The sequence below is a fragment of the Nomascus leucogenys genome, chromosome 11 (assembly GCF_006542625.1).
Source record: "Nomascus leucogenys isolate Asia chromosome 11, Asia_NLE_v1, whole genome shotgun sequence".
Lineage (NCBI taxonomy): Eukaryota > Metazoa > Chordata > Mammalia > Primates > Hylobatidae > Nomascus > Nomascus leucogenys.
The window spans coordinates 104,529,928-104,556,322 of record NC_044391.1 but is presented as its reverse complement, the minus strand read 5'-3'; the positions used below and the strand labels follow the sequence as shown (position 1 = coordinate 104,556,322).

The 26,395-nt window shown below is 40.5% G+C and overlaps 1 protein-coding gene across 1 annotated transcript in view; it reads left to right on the top strand.

The window, feature by feature from the left end:
* The window catches only part of MCF2L2 (MCF.2 cell line derived transforming sequence-like 2), a 246,979-nt gene that overhangs the window by 76,753 nt on the left and 143,831 nt on the right, over positions 1–26,395 (top strand). The window contains exons 4-5 of the mRNA XM_003256530.4: positions 12,152–12,242; positions 14,867–14,986. Coding sequence (XP_003256578.3) covers positions 12,152–12,242; positions 14,867–14,986 — 211 coding nt within the window. The remainder of the gene's footprint in view (positions 1–12,151; positions 12,243–14,866; positions 14,987–26,395) is intronic.

Below are 26,395 nucleotides of genomic sequence, written 5' to 3'. Positions count from 1 at the left end.
CTATAGAAAGGAATATTTGACTGAATATGGGGAAAGGGCTACCTCACTCTCTGGACAGCCTAGTAGAGAATTACATTGGCTTGGAGGCAATGGAGGCCCTGGATATGGTTTGGATTTGTGTCCCTGCCCGAATCTCAGGTCAAGTTGTAATCCCGTGTTGGAGGTGGGGCCTGGTGGGAGATGAATGGATCATGGGGGCAGATTTCCCCTTTGGTGCTGTTCTTGTGATAGAGTCCTCACAAGATCTGGTTGTTTAAAATTGTGTGGCACCTCCTCCCTCACTCTCTTCCTCCTGCTCCAGGCATGATAAGAGGTGCCCGCCTCCCCTTTGCCTTCCACTGTGATTGTAAGTTTCCTGAAGCCTCCCCAGCCATGCTTCCCATACAGCCTGCAGAACCATGAACTAATTAAAACTCTTTTTAACAAATAAATTACCCAGCTTCAGATATATTTTTATAGCAGTGCGGGAACGGGCTAATACATCCCATTACTGGGTGTGTCTGGTGGAACTGGGTGGGCATCTTGCAGGGATGCGGAAGGGGATTCCTTCATTATTAAAGCACGGAACTAAGTCGTTGACCATGTTCCTTCCTCCTATAAAGCGGAAGTATCCTCTAAATATGGTCTTTTCTATGAATGAGGGTAGCTGATTCCTAAAGCTTCAGTTTTCTATAACTCTAGATTGTTTATTCATGAATCACTTAAGAGGCTTTGGTTTTTTTTTAATCTTTAAATTTTTTAAATGGAAACTACAGAAAAATTTAAACATTTGCAAAAGCCAACAGACTAGTATAATAAACACGTATGTTTCTATCACCCGGCTTCAACAATTACCAACTCATGGACAATCTGTTTCATGTGTACCTCCACCCATGTTCCTTCTCATCGTTACCTTGAAGCAGATAACATATCATTTTGCCTGTAAATATTTCAACATGCATTTCTACAAGACAGAGGTTCTTTTTGAAACATAATGATAATACAATCGTATCACAAAATATACTTTAATATAACCAAATAGTTCAGTCATTTTTCATATATCTCCAATTATCCTTTTTTCTAATAAGTTAGTTGAAATCAGGATCCAGAAAAGAAGTGAGGAGGGGCATACCCTGCCATTGGTTGCTCTGCAGATTCTCTCTCCTTTTACTCAAGAGCTATTGATGTCCCTCAAAGCGCTGTTCTTTGCTGGCTTTCCTGTGCAGTGGGAGCACATCTGCCTCTCTCCATTGGCTTGGGCAGGGACTTGCCATTGTATCAAGGAAAACGCTAGAGTCACAGCCTTTAGTCCATTCTTTTTTTTTTTTTTGAGACGAAGTCTCTCCCTATCACCCAGGCCAGAGTGCAGTGGCACAATCTCAGCTCACTGCAACCTCTGCCTCTGGGATTCAAGCAATTCTCCTGCTTCAGCCGCCCGAGGAGCTGGGATTACAGGCACGCACCACCATGCCTGGCTAATTTTTGTATTTTTAGTAGCGGTGGGGTTTTGCCATGCTGGCCAGGCTGGTCTTTTAACTCCTGGCCTCAGATGATCTGCCCACCTCAGCCTCCCAAAGTGCTGAGATTACAGGTATGAGCCACCGCGCCCGGCTTCACCTTTAGTCCATTCTAAGTGAAGATGGTAGTTCTCCTACATAAAACATGGAGAGTGACTTTCCACTCAGGATGAGGCACTGAAGAAAATAGCAAAAGATAAGATGAGGTGAGATGAGAGAGAAAGTATGATGAAGATGCTGAGGTACTTGAGAGATCGACAAAATCATCCCGTATGTCTTCCATTCTTAATTTGGTTGTATCTCATCTTATCTTCCAAACCCTATAAAAATGATCAACCCAATTCAACTGAATTTGTAGAAGCATATCCATGGTCCCTAGGGACTTGAAGTCACTACATAGAATCAGTGAATCATAGAATGTTAAAATTGGAAGGAGGGTTTGAGATGAGCTTCTGTTAGTCCCCACCATTTTGCAGATGAAGGTGCCAAAAGAATGCCACAAGACTAGAAAGCATCATGGATACTTTATTTCTGAATTAGAATAATAAATTTAAAAAGACATAGTCTAATCATCTTATCTCCTATACCAGGAAAAACTCTGGGCACTGCCATTCAAAAGGGAATTCCTAAATTTGCTTAAGTTCATAGTGTAACCAGCAGCAAACATAGACAGTCCTGAAGAGTAGTTTGATTTCTTCCAGTAAGAAGCCCTATGTGCAGTATGTCTATGACAATCATATTCGTGCTTGGAATTAGGTATTTGAATCAGCGTTATCAATTGTCCTGATTTTCCTGAGACTGTTGTTTTTAGCACTGAAAATAATGTGTCCCAGGAACTTCTCAGTGCTAGACAAACAGGACGGTTTGTCACCCTACATTTGATTCAGTTCTGATGGCAATGCAATAAAATTTCAATTGACCAAAATATTTTCTTTACCTTGCCTACCAAAAAAGGCAAATCTTAGGAAAATATATTAACATCAGAGCTAGACTGGCACAGTGGTATGACCTGTAGTCCCAACTAGTTGGGAGGCTGAGATGGGAGGATTGAGATGGGAGGATTGCTTGAGCCCTGGGGTTCTGATGAATATACATATATATGTGTGTGTGTATGTGTGTGTATATATGTGTGTGTGTGTGTATAAGAAAATAAAAACCACACCCACCACAATGCTTCTTTGCTATTTTGGGGTCAGAACATATTTACCTCAATCTCTTATGCTTACATATTTATATTTAGTGATTTTCAGAATATCAGGTGTGATGCATCAAAAGTTCAACTATATTTGTGACAGAGGAGTTACTAAGATTGGAAAATGAAGGAGTATAGTGTTACAATATTTTCTGTAACAAGACATAATGAATTTTGTGGCATGAGCATTGGTCTTGGAGTCTGAAGACTTCTAATGACTCATTTTTTTTTTTTTTTGAGACAGAGTCTCACTTTGTCGCCCAAGCTGGGGTGCAGTGGTGCTATCTGGGCTCACTGTAAGCTCCGTCTCCTGGGTTCACGCCATTCTCCTGCCTCAGCCTCCTGAGTAGCTGGGACTACAGGCGCCCACCACCACGCCCAGCTAATTTTTTGTATTTTTAGTAGAGACAGGGTTTCACCGTGTTAGCCAGGATGGTCTCGATCTCCTGACCTCGTTATCTGCCCACCTCGGCCTCCCAAAGTGCTGGGATTACAGGCGTGAGTCACCACGCCCGGCCTCTAATGACTCTTAACTCTGCATATAGGATGTGACTTTCACAAGTTATTTTTCGAAACATTCTTGAGGATTAGTTTCCTTGTCTATAAAATGAAAATGTTATCACCAACCTCATAGAGCGAGTATGAGGATCATATCAAAGAGTATTTGTGCAGGTGTCTGACACATCATAGGGCTTTAGTGTTAAAAAGAACGAGAGGGGTGAAAACCAAGAGGGGTAAAAACCTTAAGAAATACATTGGCCAGAAACCCCATTTCCTGTGCATTTGGTTTAGTTGAAGTTTTCATACCTTTGTTGAATAAGAGAGGGTGAAAAAAAAATCCCACCCCAGCAGTCATTACTGAGTGTTGTCTAGCATGTATACCTTATGGGAGGATGATTTAAATCATTGTCATGATTCCTTATCTCTTTCTGAACTGTGGCCTATACACAATTATGTCAGGAGACACAGCCCTTTTTGTTCACAGGTATTTTTCCAGCAGATCCCACCCTCCATTTACCCAGATGCTCTGGTTGGATCTTAGTCTGTGTGGAGCGAAGAGGAGTCTTGTTCTGAGGAACACTTGCCCTCAGTTTGGCTGGGGAGACCATAAATGCCAGCAGCTGCTTATTTCATAGGTGAAACAATAGCCTGTGTTTATGAATGATCTAATATTTGCTGAGCCTTTCCCAGCTTCACCTTGTTTAAGAGTCCTGGTGGCTCCCTTAGAACTTCCTTCAATGATTACGTGGTTTAAGTAGAAAAGAAAAAAAAAAGGAGCAGCAAAATATACAAAATCAAGCTGCCACAAGGTACAAGCAGGTTTGCTGTGAGAAAACAGTGGAAGGGGAGCAATGGAATAGGGTGAAAAGCATCAGTATCAGAGAGCTGAGTCTGAAAGCCAGGCTTGCTAGTGTGGTATCAGGCAACTTATTCTGTTCTATCAGCCTTGGTTTCTTCCGCTGTTAAAAGGAGATAACATCTGTTTCGTTAGGTTAAGTGAGACAAAAAACAAATAAGTCTGACAAATGATAGGAACTCAGTAAATAGCAGCTGTGACTATCTAGAACGATTGTTGTTGTGTTTGGCGTTCACACGTTTTTGCTAGGCAGCAGAACTGTTTTGCTCATTCTATGTCCCCTATGATCAGTGCCCAGTGACATTCGGAAGCTAAGCAACCACCTGTATATAACCTATGAATCAAAGAAAAAATCACGAAGGAAGTGAGAAAACATTTTTACCAAGCAATAACAAAAACAATATATCAACATTCATGCGATATAGATAAAAGTAGTGCTTAGGAAGAAATTGCAACTTGAAATACTTACATTGGAGAAGAAGAAAGGCTTAAAGTCAGTGCTCTAATCTTCTACCTTAAGAAGTCTGAAAAGAGAATAACAAACCCAAAGAAAGAAAAGGAAGGAAATTGTAAAGGAAAATAAAAAGAACCAAAGATAAATGAAATAGAAAAGAGAAGAATACTAGAGTTCCAGTTTAATTCCATGGTGATCAGAAGTGCACCCTCTATGATTAGAATCATTTAAAATTTGTTGATACTTGCTTTATGACCCAGACAATGGTCTATCTTGTTAAATATTCCATGAGCATTTGAAAAGAATATTTTCTGCATTGCTAGATGTTGCGTTCTTCCGAGTCAGGTCTATGTTCTTACTAATATTTGGCTGCTTGTTCTATCAGTTACCAAGAGAGGAATACTAGAATCTCAAACTTTGTGGATTTATCTGTTTTTCTTTTAGTTCTACCCATTTTTGCTTAGTGTCCTTGGGGCAATGTTATTGCACGCTTAGACACTTAGGATTCTTATGTCGTCCTGATAAATCGGCCCTTTTCTATTTATGAATAATTTATCTCTGCCAATACTCCTTGTCATAAATACTACTTTGAAAAATATTCACATAGCCACATTGGCTTTCTTATGACTAGTGATAGCATGGTGTATGTTTTACTACCCTTTTCTTTCAATCTAACTCTCTCCTCATACACAAAAGTGTATCATTTGTAAGCAGTGTATTTGCTCTGTCTCTATTTGCCTTTTAAAAATTTTATTTATTTATTATTATACTTTAAGTATTGGGATACATGTACATAACGAGCAGGTTTTTTCCATAGGTGTACATGTGCCATGGTGGTTTGCTGCACCCATCAACCCATCATCTACACTAGGCATTTGTCCTAATTCTCTCTCTCCCCTCGCCCCCCATCTGCTGACAGGTCCCAGTGTGTGATGGTCCCCTCCCTGTGTCCATGTGTTCTCATTGTTCAACTCCCATTTCTGAGTGAGAACATGTGGTATTTGGTTTTCTGTTCCTGTGTTAGTTTGCTAAGAATGATGGTTTCCAGCTTCATCCATATCCCTGCAAAGAACATGAACTCATTCTTTTTTATGGCTGCATAGTATTCTATGGTGTATATGTACCACATTTTCTTTATCCACTCTATCATTGATGGGCATTTGAGTTGGTTCCAAGTCTTTACTATTGTAAACAGTGCTGCAATAAACATACTTGTGCATGTGTCTTTATAGAAGAATGATTTATAATCCTTTGGGTATATACCCAGTAATGAGATTGCTGGGTCAAATGGTATTTCTGGATCTAGATTCTTGAGGAGTTGCCACGCTGTCTTCCACAATGGTTGAACAAATTTACACTCCTACCAACAGTGTAAAAGCATTCCTATTTCTCTACATCCTCTCTAGCATCTGTTGTTTCCTGACTTTTTAATGATCGCCATTCTAACTTGTGTGATATGGTATCTCATTGTGGTTTTGATTTGCATTTCTCTAATGACCAGTGATGATGAGCTTTTTTTCATGTTTGTTGGCCACATAAATGTCTTCTTTTGAGAAGTGTCTGTTCATATCCTTCACCCACTTTTTGATGAGGTTGTTTTTTTCTTGTAAATTTGTTTAAGATCCTTGTAGATTCTGGATATTAGCCCTTTGTCGGATGGACAGATTGCAAAAATGTTCTCCCATTCTGCGGGTTGCCTGTTCACTCTGATGATAGTTTCTTTGCTGTGCTGAAGCTGTTTAGTTTAATTAGATCCCATTTGTCAATTTTGGCTTTTGTTGCAATTGCTTTTGGTATTTTAGTCATGAAGTCTTTGCCACGCCTATGTCCTGAATGGTATTGCCTAGGTTTTCTTCTAGGGTTTTTATGGTTTTAGGTCTTATGTTTAAGCCTTTAATCCATCTTGAGTTAATTTTTCTATAAGGTGTAAGGAAGGGGTCCAGTTTCAGTTTTCTGCATATGGCTAGCTAGTTTTCCCAGCAACATTTTTAAATAGGGAATCCTTTCCCCATTGCTTTGTTTTTGTCAGGTTTGTCAAAGATCAGATGGTTGTAGATGTGTGGCATTATTTCTGAGGCCTCTGTTCTGTTCCATTTGTCTATGTATCTGTTTTGGTACTAGTACCATGCTGTTTTGGTTACCGTAGCCTTGTAATATAGTTTGAAGTCAGGTAGCATGATGCCTTCCAGCTTTGTTTTGGCTAGGATTGTCTTAGCTATATGGGCTCTTTTTTGGTTCCATATGAAATTTAAAGTAGTTTTTTCTAATTCTGTGAAGAAAGTCAATGGCAGCTTGATGGGAATAGCATTGAATCTATAAATTACTTTAGGCAATATGGCCATTTTCATGATATTGATTCTTCCTATCCATTAGCATGGAATGTTTTTCCATTTGTTTGTGTCCTCTCTTATTTCCTTGAGCAGTGATTTGTAGTTCTCCTTGAAGAGGTCCTTCACATCCCTTGTAAGTTGTATTTCTAGGTACTTCATTCTCTTTGTAGCAGTTGTGAATGGGAGTTCACTCATGGTTTGGCTCTCTGTCTGTTATTGGTGAATAGAAATTCTTATGATTTTTGCACATTGATTTTGTATCCTGAGACTTTGCTGAAGTTGCTTATCAGCTTAAGGAGTTTTTGGGCTGAGACTATGGAGTTTTCTAAGTATACAATCATGTCATCTGCAAACAGAGACAATTTAATGTCCTCTCTTCCTATCTGAATATGCTTTATTTCTTTCTCTTGCCTCATTGCCCTGGCCAGAACTTCCAATACTATGTCGAATAGGAGTGGTGAGAGAGGGCATCCTTGTCTTGTGCTGGTTTTCAAAGGGAATGCTTCCAGCTTTGCCCATTCAGTATGATATTGGCTGTGGATTTGTCATAAATAGCTCTTATTATTCTGAGATATGTTCCATCAATACCTAGTTTATTGAGTGTTTTTAGCATGAAGGGTGTTGAATTTTATCGAAGGCCTTTTCTGCATCTATTGAGATAATCATGTGGTTTTGTCTTTGGTTCTGTTTATGTGATGGATTACATTTATTGATTTGCATATGTTGAATGCATCCCAGGGATGAAGCGAACTTGATTGTGGTGGATAAGCTTTTTGATGTGCTGCTGGATTCAGTTTGCCGTATTTTATTGAGGATTTTCACATCAATGTTCATTAGGGATATTGTCCTGAAATTTTCTTTTTTTGTTGTGTCTCTGCCAGATTTTGGTATCAGGATGATGCTGGCCTCATAAAATGAGCTAGGGAGGAGTCCCTCTTTTTCTATTGTTTGGAATAGTTTCAGAAGGAATGATACTAGCTCTTCTTTGTACCTTTGGTAGAATTTGGCTGTGTATCCATCTGGTCCTGGACTTTTTTTGGTTGGTAGGCTATTAATTACTGCCTCAATCTCGGAGCTTGTTATTGGTCTATTCAGGGATTTGACTTCTTCCTGGTTTAGTCTTGGGAGGGTGTTTGCGTGCAGGAATTTATCCATTTCTTCTAGATTTTCTAGTTTATTTGCATAGAGGTGTTTATAGTATTCTCTGATGGTAGTTTGTATTTCTGTGGGATCAGTGGTGATATCCCCTTTATCACTTTTTATTGTGTCTATTTGATTCTTCTCTCTTTTCTTCTTTATTAGTCTGGCTAGCAGTCTGTCTGTTTTATTAATCTTTTCACAAAACCAACTCCTGGATTCATTGATTTTTTGAAGGGTTCTTCAGGTCTCTATCTCCTTCAGTTCTGCTCTGATCTTAGTTATTTCTTGTCTTCTGCTAACTTTTGAATTTGTTTGCTCTTGCTTCTCTAGTTCTTTTAATTATGATGTTAGGGTGTTGATTTTAGATCTTTCCTGCTTTCTCATGTGGGCATTTAGTGCTACAAATTTCCCTCTAAATACTGCTTTAGCTGTGTCCCAGGGATTCTGGTACATTGTGTCTTTGTTCTCAGTGGTTTCAAAGAACTTATTTATTTCTGCCTTAATTTCGTTATTTACCCAGTAGTCATTCAGGAGCAGATTGTTCAGATTCCATGTAGTTGTGCAGTTCTGAGTGAGTTTCTTAATCCTGAGTTCTAATTTGATTGCACTGTGGTGTGAGAGACTGTTTGTTATGATTTCCATTCTTTTGCATTTGCTAAGGAGTGTTTTACTTCCAATTATGTGGTCAATTTTAGAATAAGTGCTATGTGGTGCTGAGAAGAATGCATATTCTGTTAATTTGGGGTGGAGAGTTCTGTAGATGTCTGTTAGGTCTGCTTGGTCCAGAGCTGAGTTCAAGTCCTGAATATCCTTGTTAATTTTCTGAATCCATCTAATATTGACAGTGGGGTGTTAAAGTCTCCCAGTATTATTGTGTGGGAGTCTAAGTCTCTTTGTAGGTGTCTAAGAACTTGCTTTATGAATCTGGGTGCACCTGTATTGGGTGCATATATATTTAGGATACTTAGCTCTTCTTGTTGCATTGATCCCTTTACCATTATGTAATGCTCTTCTTTGTCTTTTTTGATCTTTGTTGGTTTAAAGTCTGTTTTATCAGAGACTAGGATTGCAACCCCTGCCTTTTTTTTTCTTTCCATTTGCGTGGTAAATATTCCTCCATCCCTTTATTTTGAGCCTGTGTGTGTCTTTGCATGTGAGATGGGTCTCCTGAATACAGCACACCAGTGGGTCTTGACTCTTTATCCAATTTGCCGGTCTGTGTCTTTTAATTGGGGCATTTAGCCCATTTACACTTAAGGTTAATATTGTTATGTGTGAATTTGATCCTGTCATTCTGATGCTAACTGGTTATTTTGCACATTAGTTGATGCAGTTTCTTCATAGTGTCAATGGTCTTTACATTTTGGTATGTTTTTGCTGTGGCTATTTGCCTTTTAAATGGAGTGTTATAGGCCATTTCCAATTAATGTGATTATTAAGATGATTGGGTTTTAATCTGCCAATCTGTGACTTGTTTCTTTATTTCTCCTTTCCTGCCTTCTTTTGAATTATTCAAATATTTTCAGTATTCTGTTTATCTCCTTTATTGAGTTTTTAGCAGTTATTTCCTAATGTCACAGTATGTGTTTTTGAATTAGCACAATCTACCTGGGATTAATTTCATACCACTTTATATACAATATAAATAGTATAGTTTAATTTCACCCAATACTAGTTTCAATAGTACTTTTTTGGGGGGGGGGGTGGTTTTGTTTTTGTTTTTGTTTTGAGCCCAGTCTATCTCTTGTGCTCAAGCAATCCTCCCAGAACAGACTACTGAGGAGCTGAGACTACGGGCACATGCCACCATGCCTGGCTAATTTTTTTAAATTTTAGTAGAGACAGTGTCTTGCTGTTGCTCAGGCTGGCACTGAACTCCTGAGCCCAAGCAATCCTCCTGCCTTGGCCTCCTGAGGTGCTGGGATTATAGGTGTGAGCCACTGCACCTGGCTAATAGTAAGTAAAAGTAATTTTACTTACTGCATTCCATTCTTCATGCTATTGTTGTGACACATTTATTTTATAATATTACTGTGTTATTTTTACTTTGATTAGTCAGTAGAAATAAAGTAGTCAGAGAGATAAAAAACATAGTTGATAATACTTATTCACATATTTAATGTTTACATAACTCTTTCTTTCTTCTTGCAGATTCAAGTTACTATGTTGGGCCGGGCGTGGTGGCTCACGCCTGTAATCCCTGCACTTTGGGGATTGAGGTGGGTGGATTGCCTGAGGTCAGGAGATTGAGACCAGCCTAACCAACATGATGAAACCTGTCTCTACTAAAAATACAAAAATTAGCCGGGTGTGGTGGCGGGCACCTGTAATTCCAGCTACTCAGGAGGCTGAGGCAGGAGAATCACTTGAACCCTGGAGGCAGAGGTTGCAGTGAGCCAAGAGAATGCCACTACACTCCAGCCTGGGTGACAAAGTGAGACTCCGTCTCAAAAAAAAAAAAAAAATCAAGTTATCATGTTGGATTATTTCCCTTCAGATTCATTCATTTGCCTGCCTATTCTCAGAATAGGCAACCACCACTTTATGTAAAGGTCTCCTCTAGTATTTGCTCTCTGTGGAAGGTCTTAAGTCTCTCTGGAATTTGTTCATTTATATTTCTTTGTCTTCAGAGTTCTCTCATATATAAGGAAAAATATGAGCTTTTAACTTCACCAGTGTTTTGTTTGTTTTTGGTAGGAGTGAAAGTCTTCCTAAACATCAGCTGAATCTATATTTCTTCAAGTATATGTCTAATGACAATAAATTCTCTCCCCTCTAGTTGTCTGGAAATGTCCTTATTTCACTTTCATTTTTAAAATGAATTTGTGACAAGATAACCTGGGTCGGTATGGGGCTGTGAGAATCGATTAGCCCAGTGATGCTTAACTGAGATTAGCTACTTACGTTTTCTTACGGGTTTTGCTTAGACCTTCTGCCTCATTCACATACACACACTTTTGTAGGGTAAAGCCCACCTTTTACCCAATATTAGAGAGTTATTGAAGGCTTACTATAGGCCAACAACTTATCATGTACTATATCTCTTTTAATCTCTGTGACAAGCACATAAGACATACTAGAAGTGGAGAAAAGAAAGAATAATATTACCAAGTGCCAGGCATTGTTCTGAGCATTTTACATGTTTGTACATATATGTACACACACACACACACACACACACATTTAATCCTCACATCAACTGAATAGACAGATACTATTTTATTATTTCTGATTTACAAACGAAGAGTCCGAGAAACTACAGGGGTTAAGTAACCACCTCTCAACCCCCCAAAAGCACACACAATATATAAATAGAATTCAGAATTCGAATCTAGTCAAGTTGGTCCCAGAATCTGTGCTTTTAACCATCTCATTACTGGTAATATGATTCTCGTTTTACAGAGAAGAGCACCAAATTTTAGAAGAGTTGGGTGAACTCCTCGGTGTGTCACTGCTAGTAAGTGGCAACACTAGGGTTTGAACCAGGCTCCAAAGCCCTTGCTCTTTCCTCTGTACCACGCTTCTTCCCAAAGGAGAGAAGAAAAATGTTTTCACTTTTAGAATTCTACTTTCGAAGGATTCTGTGAGAATTTCATGAGGACTTGAGAGGGGACCAAACAGCTTCCTTTTGGTCTTATTGACAATGATGTCTTCTCAAGCATATGGTCTACTGGGCTATTTATAGCCAGGCACTGCGAGGGGTTGCTTTTCCCACTGACATGTGTTAATTCGGAACACCTCTCTCATTACTCCCTCCCAGATTGCTCTAGAGCCTCATAGCTGAGCGTGTTACTGCACTGACAGCTCTGTGAATGTTTGCTTTGGGAGTGGAAGGATGGCAGAGCTCAACCTCAAGGTCCTCCACCTACACTGGGAATATGTGATGCTCACCTGACACGTGCATATTCCTTTGGGCTTGAACACATGTGTTCCTTTGTTCCTTTGGTGTTTCATGCATTTGCCAGCCAGAAAGGGAGTCCTGGAGTGGGTCTGAGAGACAAAGTATCTATTTTATTAAGATTCCCAGGCTTAGACTGAGAGAGGGAGTTGGTTGTGCTGTGCAGAGTGTTTACACAGTGAGCCTGGAGTGCTGTGGAGGCTTCAGGGTGTATTCTGCTGTGGGAGCCACATGGAGCATGTGGGTCTCACGTAATCTCTGACACTGACCACCCTTCTTTGCAGTGTGGAGGCTGCCAGCATTGGATTCGTTGTTGTTATCGACAGACGAAGAGACAAGTGGAGCTCCGTAAAGGCGTCCTTGACACGAATAGCTGTAAATATTTATTTTTGTGCTTTTATTATAAAAGTCATTTAAATTGTCTGTTCAACAATTTCATATCAAAGTCCTGGGGAAAAGGCAATTATTTTATGTCAAATTTTGGGAAGGTCTTTGTAACAGGTGCTTTTGTCACATCCCTATCTCCTCTGCCATCTGCAGGTCACCTGCAAACAATTCTGAGCATGTCAAAGACTTCCTAAGTCTCTCTACCTTACTGATTCTCTGGTCACTGAAGAGGGGCAGGTGGGGAGTGCTGGAAAGTTAATGCCCTGGGAGTAACCTGCAACCATTGAGTTAGAGGATTTGGTAGATAAACATCTCAGCTTCCAGATCCTCAGTGGGGCAATTCTGAGGTGTGTTCCACACAGTATCCCAGAGGGTCTCAGCCCCCTTTGCCTACAGCAGTAACCCCCTCATTGAGACATTGCCACTCTATTCATTGTTGTCTTCCTCCCCACTCCCTCATTCGTGCTTCCTGGAATCACTTCCCCAACAAACTACCTGTACTTAAATCCTTGTTTGAGGATTTGCTTTGCGGGCAATTCAATTTAAGACAGTATTTATTATTTCAGTATTATTATTATTTTTGAAACAGTGTCTCACTCTGTTGCCCAGGCTGGAGTGCAGTGGCGTGATCTCAGCTGACTGCAACCTCTGCCTCCTGGGTTCAAGAGATTCTCCTGCCTCAGCCTCCCAAGTAGCTGGGACTGCAGGTGTGCGCCACCACGCTTGGCTAATTTTTGTGTTTTTAGTAGAAACAGGGTTTCACCATGTTGGCCAGGCTGGTCTCGAACTCCTGACCTCAAGTGATCTGCCCACCTCAGCCTCCCAAAGTGTTGGGATTACAGGCTTGAGCAACTGCACCTAGCCAAATTATTTATTCATATATTAGAAAGACAATGGCAAAAACAGACACAATGATATTTAAGTAGTGTGGTGGGAGGTGTGCTTGCATTTGCATTAAATTATATCACCTTGGATTGGCCTCCTTTTGCTCATAGTCTGATTTTGATCCCTATCTGTTATCTTTCAGCAAGTAGATGTGTCCTTCCTCTGTAGGGACCTCAGACTTGTGAACTCCACCACAAGCAGAGACACCTTAGGGCCAGCTAAGTCAGCATTTTTACCTGAGCATAGCCCGTCTGGGGCAGTTGGGACTGGCTAAAGAGGATGGATGTGGTAGTGTGGTAAAGCAGAACAGGAGAGGGACATTTGAAACCTCACTTAAACCTGCTTGCAGAAGGAGTCACACACGCAAACATGCACACACATACGGAGTCCCTCTCAGATTGCTCTAGAGCCTCTTCCAAATTCACAAATTATGTCTCAGCTAATACTTTCCGTCTTGGCACAACAAAGCGCAAGGTTCTTCTGTTAGGAGCTTGCGTTTAAAGATGGGGAAGAGAATCCTCCCATCGCCGCATGGATTGTTTTCTCCCTTGAGTTTAGTCGTGGATATAGGATTTATCTTTGGAATAACTGCAGCCATGATTGATGCCCACGACTATTCCAGAGGTCTGGCCTCTAGAGAGTTCTGGCTTTCCAGGGTCCATACATAATACATGAGTAATTTAATATCAGAGCCTAATTTGTCCCAGAATTATGTCGATCACTTTATATGTAAAACATGCTATAGTGCAGGGATCCCCAAATCTGGCTACCTGCCAGAATCTCTTCAAGTGCTCGTTGAAAATACTGATACCTAGATTATCTCATCCCAGTCCTAATGAATCAAAATAGTCTGGAGTAAAGACCTGATTTAGAAAAAAAAAAAAATCCCCATAGGAGGTTGCTTCGGGGGAACCACTGGAAGAATGGAAAGCCATGGCAGTTCCCATGGAGACCTGAGTTCCTAAGTCTGCCCCTAGCAATTACATGAACTTGCTCAGAACCTTGCCTTGAGATGAGGGCAATACTTTCTGAAAGCAACTTAGCAATAATATACATCAAGAATACTTAAAATACGAACTCTTTGATTCAGTAATTATTCTACGAATCTAGCCTAAGAAAATATTCCAAGATGTGGATAAAGGTGTTCATCTCAGTATTATTTACAATAGTAAAATTATCAAAAAGCCTAAATGATTAACAATAAGGGATTGGTTAAATAAATTGTACACCCATAAAAAATAATATTTCCAAATAATTTATTAATAACAGGAATAAAAGCGTATGGTATAACATTAAGTGAAAAGGCCGGTTACAAAATATTTTAATAATATGAGCCATGATAAAGATACTTAAACAGAGAAAACATCCTATAAATAAACAGATGGAAATATTAAGTATGGCTATGAAAACCCATGGGTGAGTTTTCACTTTCTAATGTATACTTTTATTAATTTTCCAATTTTTCTATAAATAATATGAATTATTTTTATAATCAGAAAACATTTTTCTTGCTTGTTTGGTTTGCTTTGTTTTTTTAGGAGGGGTTAGGATTATCTGACCTCTAAGGTCTCTTTTAGCCCTGAAATCTGGTAAAATTTACATCCGTGGCATCCATTTTAACTTTTCCTTCTGTGATCTTGATCTTGGGTAAGGGGAGACTAAAGTAGACCCTGGTAATGGATATGACATTTTCTCTCTCCTCCTGACACTTTTCCTGATGCTTGCAGGTGGCATTTCCAGGAAACTTACAGCTCATATTCATCCTTCGCCCATGTCGCTTTATCCAGAGGACATTCACTGACATTGGCATTAAATACTATCGAAATGAATTTAAAACGAAAGTGCCGGTAAGCATGACCTTTCATCTTGTCTCATTTGGTTAGGGCATCTGGCGAAGATGGCATTTGGGCAGGGTTTCTGGGCAAGGTAAGATTCAACAGGTAGAGAGGGAGAAAAGGGTTCTCTGGGCTGAGGGAACCGCACGTGTGAAGGCATAGAGGCAGGAAGTACACACTGGACTGAGGCCCATGGGAAGCCTCATTTTTGTTGGAGCACGTAAACAGTAATCTTTTGGAGGAAAGAGTAAGAATCAAGGAATAGATCTTCAGTGTGAGGACACAGGTTTTGGATTTTATTCAGTAGACAGTGGGGATCCAGGGAAGGTTTTCTTTTTTCTTTTTTTTTTTTTTTTCCGAGATGGAGTTTCACTCTTGTCACCAAGGCTGGAGTACAATGGCGCAATCTCGGCTCACCGTAACCTCTGCCTCTGGGGTTCAAGTGATTCTCCTGCCTCAGCCTCCCAAGTAGCTGGGATTACGGGCATGTGCTACCACGCTTGGCTAATTTTTGTATTTTTAGTAGAGACGGGGTTTCTCCATGTTGGCCAGGCTGGTCTCGAACTCCTGATCTCAGATGATCCACCCGCCTGGGCCTCCCAAAGTGTTGGGATTACAGGCATGAGCCACTGTGCCCGCCCCAGGGAAGGTTTTCTAGGTGGGGAGTGACATGGTAAAATTAGTCTGAAGGTGGTGTCTAAGATGATAGAAAGGGACTTGGGAGGAAGCTAAATTGTACAGGTGAAACAAAACACAGATATAAAGTATAGGGGTGATATAAATACAGGAAATTAAAGTAAAAAGTCAACATTGTGATTCTCAGAAGAGAAAAACGAATTAAAACTAAAACATTCAAAATTTTACCTATAACTTTGACAAACAGATATGAGAAAACAAGCACTCTTATATTTCACTGGTAGGAATAGATTTGGTAATGAGCAATGTGACGGACCAATTATCAGTATTTATAGAAAATTCAAATGTACACCCTCTTTCACCCATCTGTAAAGTTATTCTACAGATATTTTCACACATCTGCACGAAGCTGCTTAGACAGCGATATTCATTATTAAGCTGTTTATAAAGGTAAAAGATTGAGAATAACGTAATGCTTGACAATAGGGGACTGGTTAAATAATTATCTACCCAGTCAGTGAAATATTTTGTAGCCAATAAAAGTGGTAAATTATGGTACAACCACAATGGAAATGGCTGATAGTTTCTTTTCTTCTTCCTTTTTTTTTTTTTTGAGATGGAGTCTTGCTCTGTTGCCCAGGCTGGAGTGCAGTGGCGCAATTTCAGCTCACTGCAACCTCCACCTCCTGGGTTCAAGCCATTCTCCTGCCTCTCCCAAGTAGCTGGGATTACAGGTGCCCACCACCACACCCAGCTAATTTTTGTGTTTTCAGTAGAGACGGGGTTTTACCACGTTGGCCAGGCTGGTCTTGAACTTCTGACCTCAAGTAATCCACCCGCTTCAGCCTCCCAAAGTGCTGGGATTCCAGGCATGAGCCCCTGTGCCTGGTGATAGTTTCTTTAAAAGTAAACATACACCTAACCTATGACCCAACCAGGAGAAATGAAAACACAAATTCACAAAAGGACATACACAAGGATGTCCATCAGCTGGTCAGCGCAAAAGTATATATAAGTTGTGGCACATTTATATAATGTAATACCATTAAGCAATAAAAAGGAGTGAAGTACTGATGCGTTCAACAACATGGATACATTTCAAACATATTCTCTTGAGAGAAAGAAGCTAGACACTAAACAGTATGATTATGATTCCTTTTAGAAAAATTTCAAGAACAGGCAAAACTGTGTTGTGATACAAAATCAAAACAGTAGCTGCTGTTAGGGATGGGGGTGGTGGAGACTAGTTGGAAGGGGACAAAAGGAACTTTCTAGGAAATGTTCCATATCTTTTTTTTTTTTTTGAGATGGAGTTTCACTCTGTTGCCCAGGCTGGAGTGCATTGGCACAATCTTGGCTCACAGCAACCTCTGCCCGCCCCAGGTTCAAGTGATTCTCCTGCCTCAGCCTCCTGGGTAGCTGGGATTATAGGCACCTGCCACCATGCCTGGGTAATTTTTGCATTTTTAGTAGAGACGCGGTTTCACCATGTTGGCCAGGCTGGTCTCGAACTCCTGACCTCAGGTGATCCACCCCACCCCCCACCGGCCTCCCAAAGTGCTGGGATTACAGGCGTGAGCCACCACGCCCCACCAGGTTCCATATCTTGATTGGGTGGTGTTACATGTCTATATACATTTATCAAAATTAATTGAACTGTATCCTTAAAATTTAGGCATTTTAGTCCATTGAAAAATAAAAAATAGATAACATAAGTCTATAGTGATTACATATTAAATTTTCTAATATATATCCTTGGATGTTTTATGTTTAGTTGAAACTAATTTCAAACTCACAGAAAAGTTGCAAGAATAAGAATAGCAAAAAGAATATCACATGCCCTTTGTCCAGATTCACCCACCCATTGTTAACATTTTATCATCATTTGATTAATTATTTCTTATCATTTGCTTCTCTCTATATATACTTATATGATATATACACATAAGAATGTTATATATTTATGTTTACTTAGAATAATATTGTTATAGTTACATGTATTATGTACGTATTATCTTAGTTCGTGCTGCTATAATAAAATACTGTAGACTCAATAATTTATAAAGAACAGAAATTTACTTATCACAGTCCTGGAGGTTGGGAAGTCCACAATCAAGGTGCCACCAAGTTTGGTGTCTGTTGAGGGACCCAGTCTCTCCTTCCAAGATGGCACCCTGTTGCTCCCTCCTTGGGAGGGGATGAACGCTTTGTCCTTACATGGAAGGAGAGTGGAAGAGCAAAAGAAGCAAACTCACTCCCTCAAGCCCTTTTTGCTTTGTTTTGATTTTAGAGATGGGGTCTCTCTCTGTCATCCAGGCTAGAGTGCAGTAGCTTAGGATCATAGCTCACTGCAGCCTCGAACTTCTGGGCTTGAGCGATCCTCCTGCCCAGGTTGCTGGGGCTGCAGGCACACACCGCCATGCCTGGCTGATTTTTAAATTTTTTTTAGAGAGGGGGTTTTGCTGTGTTGCCCAGGCTGGTCTCAAACTCCTGGGCTCAACCTATCCTCCTGCCTGGGCCTCTCAAAATGCTGGGATTATAGGTGTGAGCCACTATGCCCAGCCACCGTCAAGCCTTTTGTAAGGGTGTTAATTCCATCCATGAGGAAGGAGCCCTCATAACCTAACCACCTCTTAGAGGCCCCACCTTTCAGTGTCATCACCTTGGTGATTAGGTTTCAACATATGAATTTTGGAGGGCAACATACATTGAAACCATAACATGTATTGCAGTGTATATGTATGTTTAGAATATGTTTATGTATTTATATGTATTGCTTCTGTATATGTATTGTAATGTACATGTATTTATCTGTATACTTAGATATATGTAGAAGATCTACTCTAGGATTGGGTCGTGGATTTAGTTATATCTCTTTAGTTTTCTTTAATCTAAAACATTTTCATAGCCTTTCTTTGTCTTTTTTCTTTTCTTTTCTTTTCTTTTTAAGACAGAGTCTCTATTGCCCAGGCTGGAGTGCAGTGGTGCCATCACAGCTCACTGCAGCCTCCATCTCCTGGGCTCAATGTATCCACCCACCTCAGCCTCCTGAGTAGCTGCTACCACAGGTACGCACCACTGGCATGCTCCACTATGCAGGCTACTTTTTAAATTTTTTTGTAGAGATGCAGTTTCACCATGTTGCCCAGACTGGTCTCAAACTCCTGGGCTCCAGACATCTGTCCGCCTTAGCCTCCCAAAGGGCTGGGATTACAGGCATGAGCCACTGTGCCTGGCCCTTTCTTTGTCTTTTTTTTTTTTTTTTTTGAGATGGAGTTTCGCTCTTGTCGCCCAGGCTGGAGTGCAATGGCTCAATCTCGGCTCACTGGAACATCCGCCTCCCAGGTTCAAGCAGTTCTCCTGCCTCAGCCTCTCGAGTAGCTAGGATTACAGGTGCCTGCCATTACACCCGGATAATTTTTGTATTTTTTTTTGGTAGAGACGGGGTTTCACCACGTTGGCCAGGCTGGTCTTGAACTCCTGACCTCAGGTGATCCATCCACCTCAGCCTCCCAAAGTGCTGGGATTACAGGCGTGAGTCGCCGTGCCCGGCCCTTTCTTTGTCTTTTATGCTACTTAAGTGATACATGTCCTTCTCAGAGTATCGCCTGGAGGCCCACGGTGCTCATCTGTCCCCTGTTGGTGATGTGAATTTTGATCCCCAGTCAAAGTGTTGTCCACGTTCCCAAATATTAAATAGATTCTTTCCCTTGCAACTAATAATCTTTGCAGAGACACTTTAAGATCATGCAAAAATCCTGCTTCTCAAAAAAGTCCAATCTCTCTTTAATATCCATTAAAGATTCTTGCCTGAAACAACCTTTATTTATTGGTTGCAAAATAATGATTTTCCAACTCCAGCACTCTCATCATTTACTAATCAGAAGTTGGCATTTTACTGTAAGCTAGAGCCTTCTCTTATCATCTATTTGTCTATTATCGTTTCGGATTCTTAGTTTTTCAGTGGTTTGTAATTCATTGCCATTCTCAATTATTGTGGTGCTCCAGCTGTCCCAGATTTGGTCAGCGGGAACCCTTCAAGCTGACTCTTGTGTCCTTGTGACATGTCCCTATCATGATTTTTTTTTTTTTTTTTTTTGGCACTTCCTTACTTTCTGGCCTAATATGATCATCTAGGCCCCTCTCAGGCATGCTCTGATCCAGCTTTGTTACCGGCCATTTCTCTTAAGAGCCCTGGTTCCTTTTGGTGTTGAAAATATTAGAGTCCAAGATCTGGATGTAAGATGTGCTATTACTACTTGGTATCTTTGTTTTTAGGCTCTTTCAGCAGACAGAAGCTCTAAATATATGCATGTATGTGCACATATACATGTACATAGTTGTAATTACAAATATCCTAGAAATCACAAGTTCACACTGATACCTTAAATTTCAGTCCATGTAAGATGTATATTTAAGTGAGGGTAAAGTCAAGGGGAGAACAGTATATCCAGTAGGTTCCCATTTGGATAAAATAAAGGGCTATATGTATGATTGTGCATAGATCATCTTGAAAAGGATACACAAGATATACAAGAAGCTGGTTAAAGTGGTTGCCTATTGGATCTCCACCTAGATGGCTGGGGGTAAGTGGGAAGGGGGAGGATTTTTCTATTTAGACAGACTTAGTTTCTGTTCAAATTTATTACTATCTATAAATATTATCTGTTCAAAATTAACAAAAACTAGCTTTAATTAAAATTACTGTGAAAGAGGCCCAGACGTGGTGGCTCATGCCTATAATCCCAACATTTTGGGAGGCTGAGGTGGGCAGATCATCTGAGGTCAGGAGTTCAAGACCAGCCTGGCCAACATGGCAAAACCCTGTCTCTACTAAAAATACAAAAATTAGTCAGGCATGGTGGCATATGCCTGTAGTCCCAGCTACTCAGGGTGCTGAGGCAGGAGAATCTCTTGAACCTGGGAGGCGGAGGTTGCAGTGAGATGAGATCACACCACTGCACTCCAACCTGGGCGACAGAGCAAGGCTCTGTCTCAAAAAATAAATAAATGAAAAAATAAAAATACAATTACTCTGAAAGAATACTTAATCCATCTCAGCGAAGACTTGCCATCTTAGACAAGGGATTTTCCTCATTTTTCTCTCTCCTTTCCTACTCTTATTTTCCTTGTTTTGTTCCATCTTATATTAATTATCAAATTTCTGAAAATTCTTGCTTTTCTACTTTGGGGATTAGCCAAACCCAAAAGAATTTCCCATTCTATTTTAAATACTCATTTTTGAAATACTTGAGTGTTTAAGGAAAATGTGAGGCCTGAGTTCTTTGCTCAGTTTTCCTAACTTGAGTAACTGTTGATGTTTGGGAAGAGATGGAGACTGACAAGAAGCCAGTGACTTGTCATCATCTTCATGAGTCCCTTCGTGACTCCCCTTCAGAAATGAAGACTCATCAATTCTTCTTGCCACTCAAAAACGTTTGGAGTTGGAACTAAGCATTTGACCAAATGTCGTGCATATTTCCCTGATTGCATATAAAACACGTGTTTTATACATATTATACATATGATCTAGGCATGCTCATATGTACACAGATCCATTTGTGACTTATGCCCTCCTTTTCACGTGGTGCATCTACACCTAGGAGGGACTGAACATCTACTTTATCTCGTTACTCTGACTTTAGCTACTTCTATTTGTGGTAGTGTAGGTTGATTCCCTGCCTGTCCTGCTTTTGATTTTAAACTTAAACTTTTGAAAAAGCTCTCAGTCACCCAAACCCTGGGCACATTGAGTAGGGCGTTCTTTAATGCAGGTTCACCCCGTAAATTACCATTTCACCTGACGCACAAGGTCGCACTCCCTGGTGCTCCAGAAACGGCAGTCTGAAGTTACCAAACTTGATGAAATCTAACTTTGAAATACATGTTTCCTTCTCAATGACAGTGCAAACTGTCAGTTTTTCTTTTTTATTTTTAAAACGTGGTTGTGATATTAGCACTCTACTTTGTAGCTTCCTAGCCTCTCTTATATTACAACATCTTCCTGGTCATTTCTAGTTAGATAATTATATTTTCACATGTTGGGGGGAAAGGAGTTGATTTTGCCTGACTGGTATAGGAATCAGGTGGGCCAAGGATGTAATTGTAGTCAAGTGACAGCCTCCCTCTACCTTTATCTGTGGAGGGGAAGTACTTTGATGTAGTAAATGGTTTTTGTTTTTGTTTTGTTTTGTTTGAAACAGTGTCTTGCTCTGTCACCCAGGCTGGAGTGCAGTGTCACCATCAGGACTCACTGCAGCCTCAACCTCCTGGCCTTAAGTGATCCTCCCGCCTTGGCCTCCCAGTAGATGGTTTCTGAGTCCCTGTTGCTGGCCAGGCACTTCCCTATTCTGGAACAGCTGTACTCATAGCAGCCTCACAAAACTGTTAATGTGAAGTCACCAAGGCAGTCTTGTAAAACTCTTGAAGAGGCTATGATCGTGGAAATTGGTTGCTTAAAATGGAGTTTGTGTCAGAATACAGGAAATGCTTCTTGTGTGGTTAAAAGACCATGTATTTCTTTGAAAGAACAGTTTTAATCATCTATAGATAAGAACACAAATGTATACAGAAAAGGAAAAGAAACAAGACATTTTTAGCTTTTAACAACTGTTCCAAGAATATGCATGTATGTTAAAGTTGGTGGGGCCACAGGAAGAGACAGGCTTGGAAGGAAGAAGTTTATTATATTCACATGTCCCAGAGGTCGGGGCCACCTCACGCCACATGGGCCACTGGGGAAGCACCAAGCTTTGGTCAGGAGGCAGAAGAAGGAGGCAGAGGAAAGTCTAGGACAGAGCGTTTACTGGAGTTTCTGCAAGCAAAGCAAGGCAGGATTTAGTATGGACTAGTTTGAATAACTCCTGCAATCTTTGGGTTATAAGGGTTGTCTCTTTGTTAGATGGTACCTGGCCCTGGGATGACTTAGGGCAAAGTATTCATTGGCCTGGTGTGTGAGAGTTTGATAAGGCGCTGGTTGGGGATTTGGATTTGAGATTGGTTGTTTTGCATATGAAAGACCTGCTCCCAGCTAACCCCTTTGCTGTCTCTAAGAAGTGGTTAGCCCTGGGGTGGGGGTGGCGGGGCAGTCTCTTCCTAGTCATGGAGGCCACAAATGCCAGAGCCTCAAGAGTACAGAAAATAAGAAAATGTGGCTCATGTAATTGACCTGTGATGACACGATGCCAAATAGATAAAAACAGAATCCAAGAAAACACAGAAAAAATGTTTTAAGGCCAGTTTTACATGCTTAGTGTGTCCTGTGGGTTTGATGAGCAGAATTATTCTGCTTTTTTTCTTCACTATATAGAATATAAAAACTTTTTAAACATTTCTATCCTGTAAAGATTAAAAGAAGAAAAAAAATGCGGGGAAACTGCCTCTCATTTGTTTTTGAAATTTTTAAATTTACATCAGGTAAAATTCACTCTCTTTGGTGTACGGTTCTATGAAGTTTGACAAATGCATGGCGTTATCCAGTCGCCACAATCAAGATACAGAATGATCCCATCACTATGCAAAACTTCCTCACTCTGCCCCTTTGCAGCCAGCCCCTCTCCCTATCCCTAATGCCTGGCAGCCACTGATCTGCTCTCCATCCTTATAGTTTTGCCTTTTTGCAGAGAGTCATACAAATGCAATTCCAGCCATGTGCTGCATAACAACATTTTGGTCAACAATGGACCACATATACAATGGTGGTCCTATAAAATTATAAAACTGTATTTTTACTGTACTTTTTTAAAAAAAGTTTTTCCCTTCCCTTCCTTTCCTTTTCCTTTCCTTTATTTTATTTTATTTTTTTTTTGAGACAGGGTCTTGCTCTGTCGCCTGGGCAGGAGTGCAGTGGTGTGATCATGGCTCACTGTAACCTCGAACTCTGGGGCTCAAGCTGTCGTCCCACCTCAGCCTCTTGAGTAGCTGGGACTACAGGTGTGCACCACCATGCCCAGCTGATTTTTTTTTATTTATTTATTTTTTGTAGAGACAGGGGTTTCCCTGTATTGCCCATGCTGGCCTTGAACTCCTGGGCTCAAATGATCCTCCTGTGTCAGCCTCCCAAAGTGTTGGGATTACACATGTGAGCCACCGCTCCTGGCCCCTTTTCTGTGTTTAGATGTGTTTAGATACAGAAATACTTTCCATTGTGTTATACTTGCCTACAGTATTCAGTACAGTAACATGCTGTACAGGCTTGTAGCCTAGGCACAATAGGTTACACCAGTTAGCCCAGGCGTGTTGCAGGCTGTCCCGTCTAGGTTTGTGTAAGTGCACTTCATGACTGAGCAGCAATGAAATTGCCCAATGGCGATTTTCTCAGAATTGATCTCTGTCATTAAGTGACACATGACTATGTATACTGAGTGGCCTTTCAGTCTGACTTCTTTCACTTAGCATAAAACAGTTGGGGTTCATCCATGTTGCTGGGTATGTCCATAGTTCTTTCCTTTCATTGCTGAATATTATCTCACGTTATAGAGGTACCCGTTTTATCTGTTCACCATTTACCAGGAAAGAACATTTGACTTGTTTCTAGTTTTTAGTGATTAAGAATAAAGCTGCGGCCAAACACGGTGGATCACCTAAGGTCAGGAGTTCAAGACCAGCCTGGCCAACTTGGTGAAACCCTGTCTCTACTAAAAATACAAAAATTAGCTGGGCATGGTGGTGGGGGTGCCTGTAGTCCCAGCTACTCTGGAGGCTGAGGCAGGAGAATTGCTGAGGCGGAGGTTGCAGTGAGCTGAGATCATGCCACTGCACTCCAACCTGGGTGACAGAGCGAGACGCCGGGACAAAGACTGAATGCATTTCTTATTATACCACAGTTTTCTTCTACATTTTCTTCCAAGTTTAATGTTTCATGTTTAGATCTATGATCCATTTTGAGTTAATTTTTGTATAAGATGTGAGATATGTCAGCCTAAATAACAGACAGGGAGAGCCTCTCTAAAAGAAAGCAATATTTATTCAGGAACAGGGCATTGAAATGGGAATATGTGTGACACAGTAAACTACATGCTTATTCAGGAAGATAGAGGGAGACAAAGGTTTTCAAAGGGAACATGAAGAGCATTATATAATTGTTTCGAGTTCATTATTCTTGGCTACAAAGATCAATAACGAGTGATGCCAGTTGGAAGTTGGACAGGCAGTTAAATGTTGCAATGGTCTGTGTGCCAGGCTGTGGTTTTTGCAGTCCTTTGTGATAGTTTTGTTATCAGGCATACGAGTGTGAGAACCCTTTCTTTGCAGTCTTCCCTGGCCTATTGGTTAGGTTTTATTTATTTATTTATTTATTTATTTATTTATTTTTATGTATTTATTTTTTGAGACAGAGTCTCATTCTCTCACCCAGGTTGGAGTGCAATGGTGCTCTCTCGGCTCACTGCAACCTCTGCCTCCCAGATTCAAGTGATTCTCCTGCCTCAGCCTCCCAAGAAGCTGGGATTACAGGCGCCTGCCACCACGCCCAGCTAATTTTTGTATTTTTAATACAGATAGGGTTTCACCATGTTGGTCAGGCTGGTCTCGAATTCCTGACCTTGTGACCTGCATGCCTCAGCCTCCCAAAGTGCTGGGATTACAGATGTGAGCCACCACGCCTGGCCTATTTATTTATTTTTTAATACTAGTGACTCTGTTTTGATTCTGGCTACTTTCATAGGTGTGGGTCAAGGTTCCTATTTTTACATATGAATATCCAGTTGTTTCAGCACCATTTATTTAAATAGAATTATTTCTCCATCGAATTACCTTTGCACCTTTGTAAAAAAATCAGATTAGTGTTTGCCCGGGTTCAGGGAGGGATGTTGGGGGTGGGAGTTGACTGAAAGGTGTGGTACAAGGGAGGTCTTTGTGGCAATGGGACAGTTTTGCATGTTGCTTGTACTGGTGGGTACAGGAAACAACATATGTGGGAAAATGACAGAGCTACACACACATTATAAGCATATCAAATTCCTGGTCTTGATATTGTACTGTAATTATGTAAGATGTAACCATTGGGGGTGAAAGGTGCCTAGGACCTCTCTGTACTGCCTTTGTAACTTCCTATGAATCTATAATTATCTTTGCAACTTCCTGTGAATCTATAATTACTTCGCAGGATAAAAAGGTTTGTGGGTTTTTTTTTTTTTTTTTTTTGAGACGGAGTTTCACTTTCATTGCCTAGGCTGGAGTACAATGGTGTAATCTTGGCTCACTGCAACCTCCACCTCCCGAATGCAAGTGATTCTTTTGCCTCAGCCTCCCAAGCAGCTGGGATTACAGGCACCTGCCACCGCGCCCGGCTAATTTTTGTAGTTTTAGTAGAGACAGGGTTTCACCATGTTGGCCAGGCTAGTCTCAAACTCCTGACCTCAGGTGATCTGTCCGCCTCCGTCTCTTAAAGTGCTGGAATTACAGGCGTGAGTCACTGCACCCAGCCTCTTCACAGGACAAAAAGTTTAAAAAATCAGTTGATCGTATTGGTGTGGGTCTATCAGGACTTCCTTTTTTTTTCTATTGATCTATTTGTCCATGCTTTGTCATTACTACACTCTACTGCAATTTTATAAGTTTTGAAATTGACAAAACTTATGTGAATCATTCAAATTTTTTCTTCTTTTACAAAATTGTTTTACCTATTCGATGTCTTTTGCATTTCTATATGAATTTTAGAATCAGTTTGTTAACTTCTATAAAAAGTCGGCTGGGATTTTGATTATGGAATTGTTTTGACTCTACAGATCAATACTTAACAGTATTAACTCTTCTAATATAATCCTTTGTTTCTAATTTTCACTT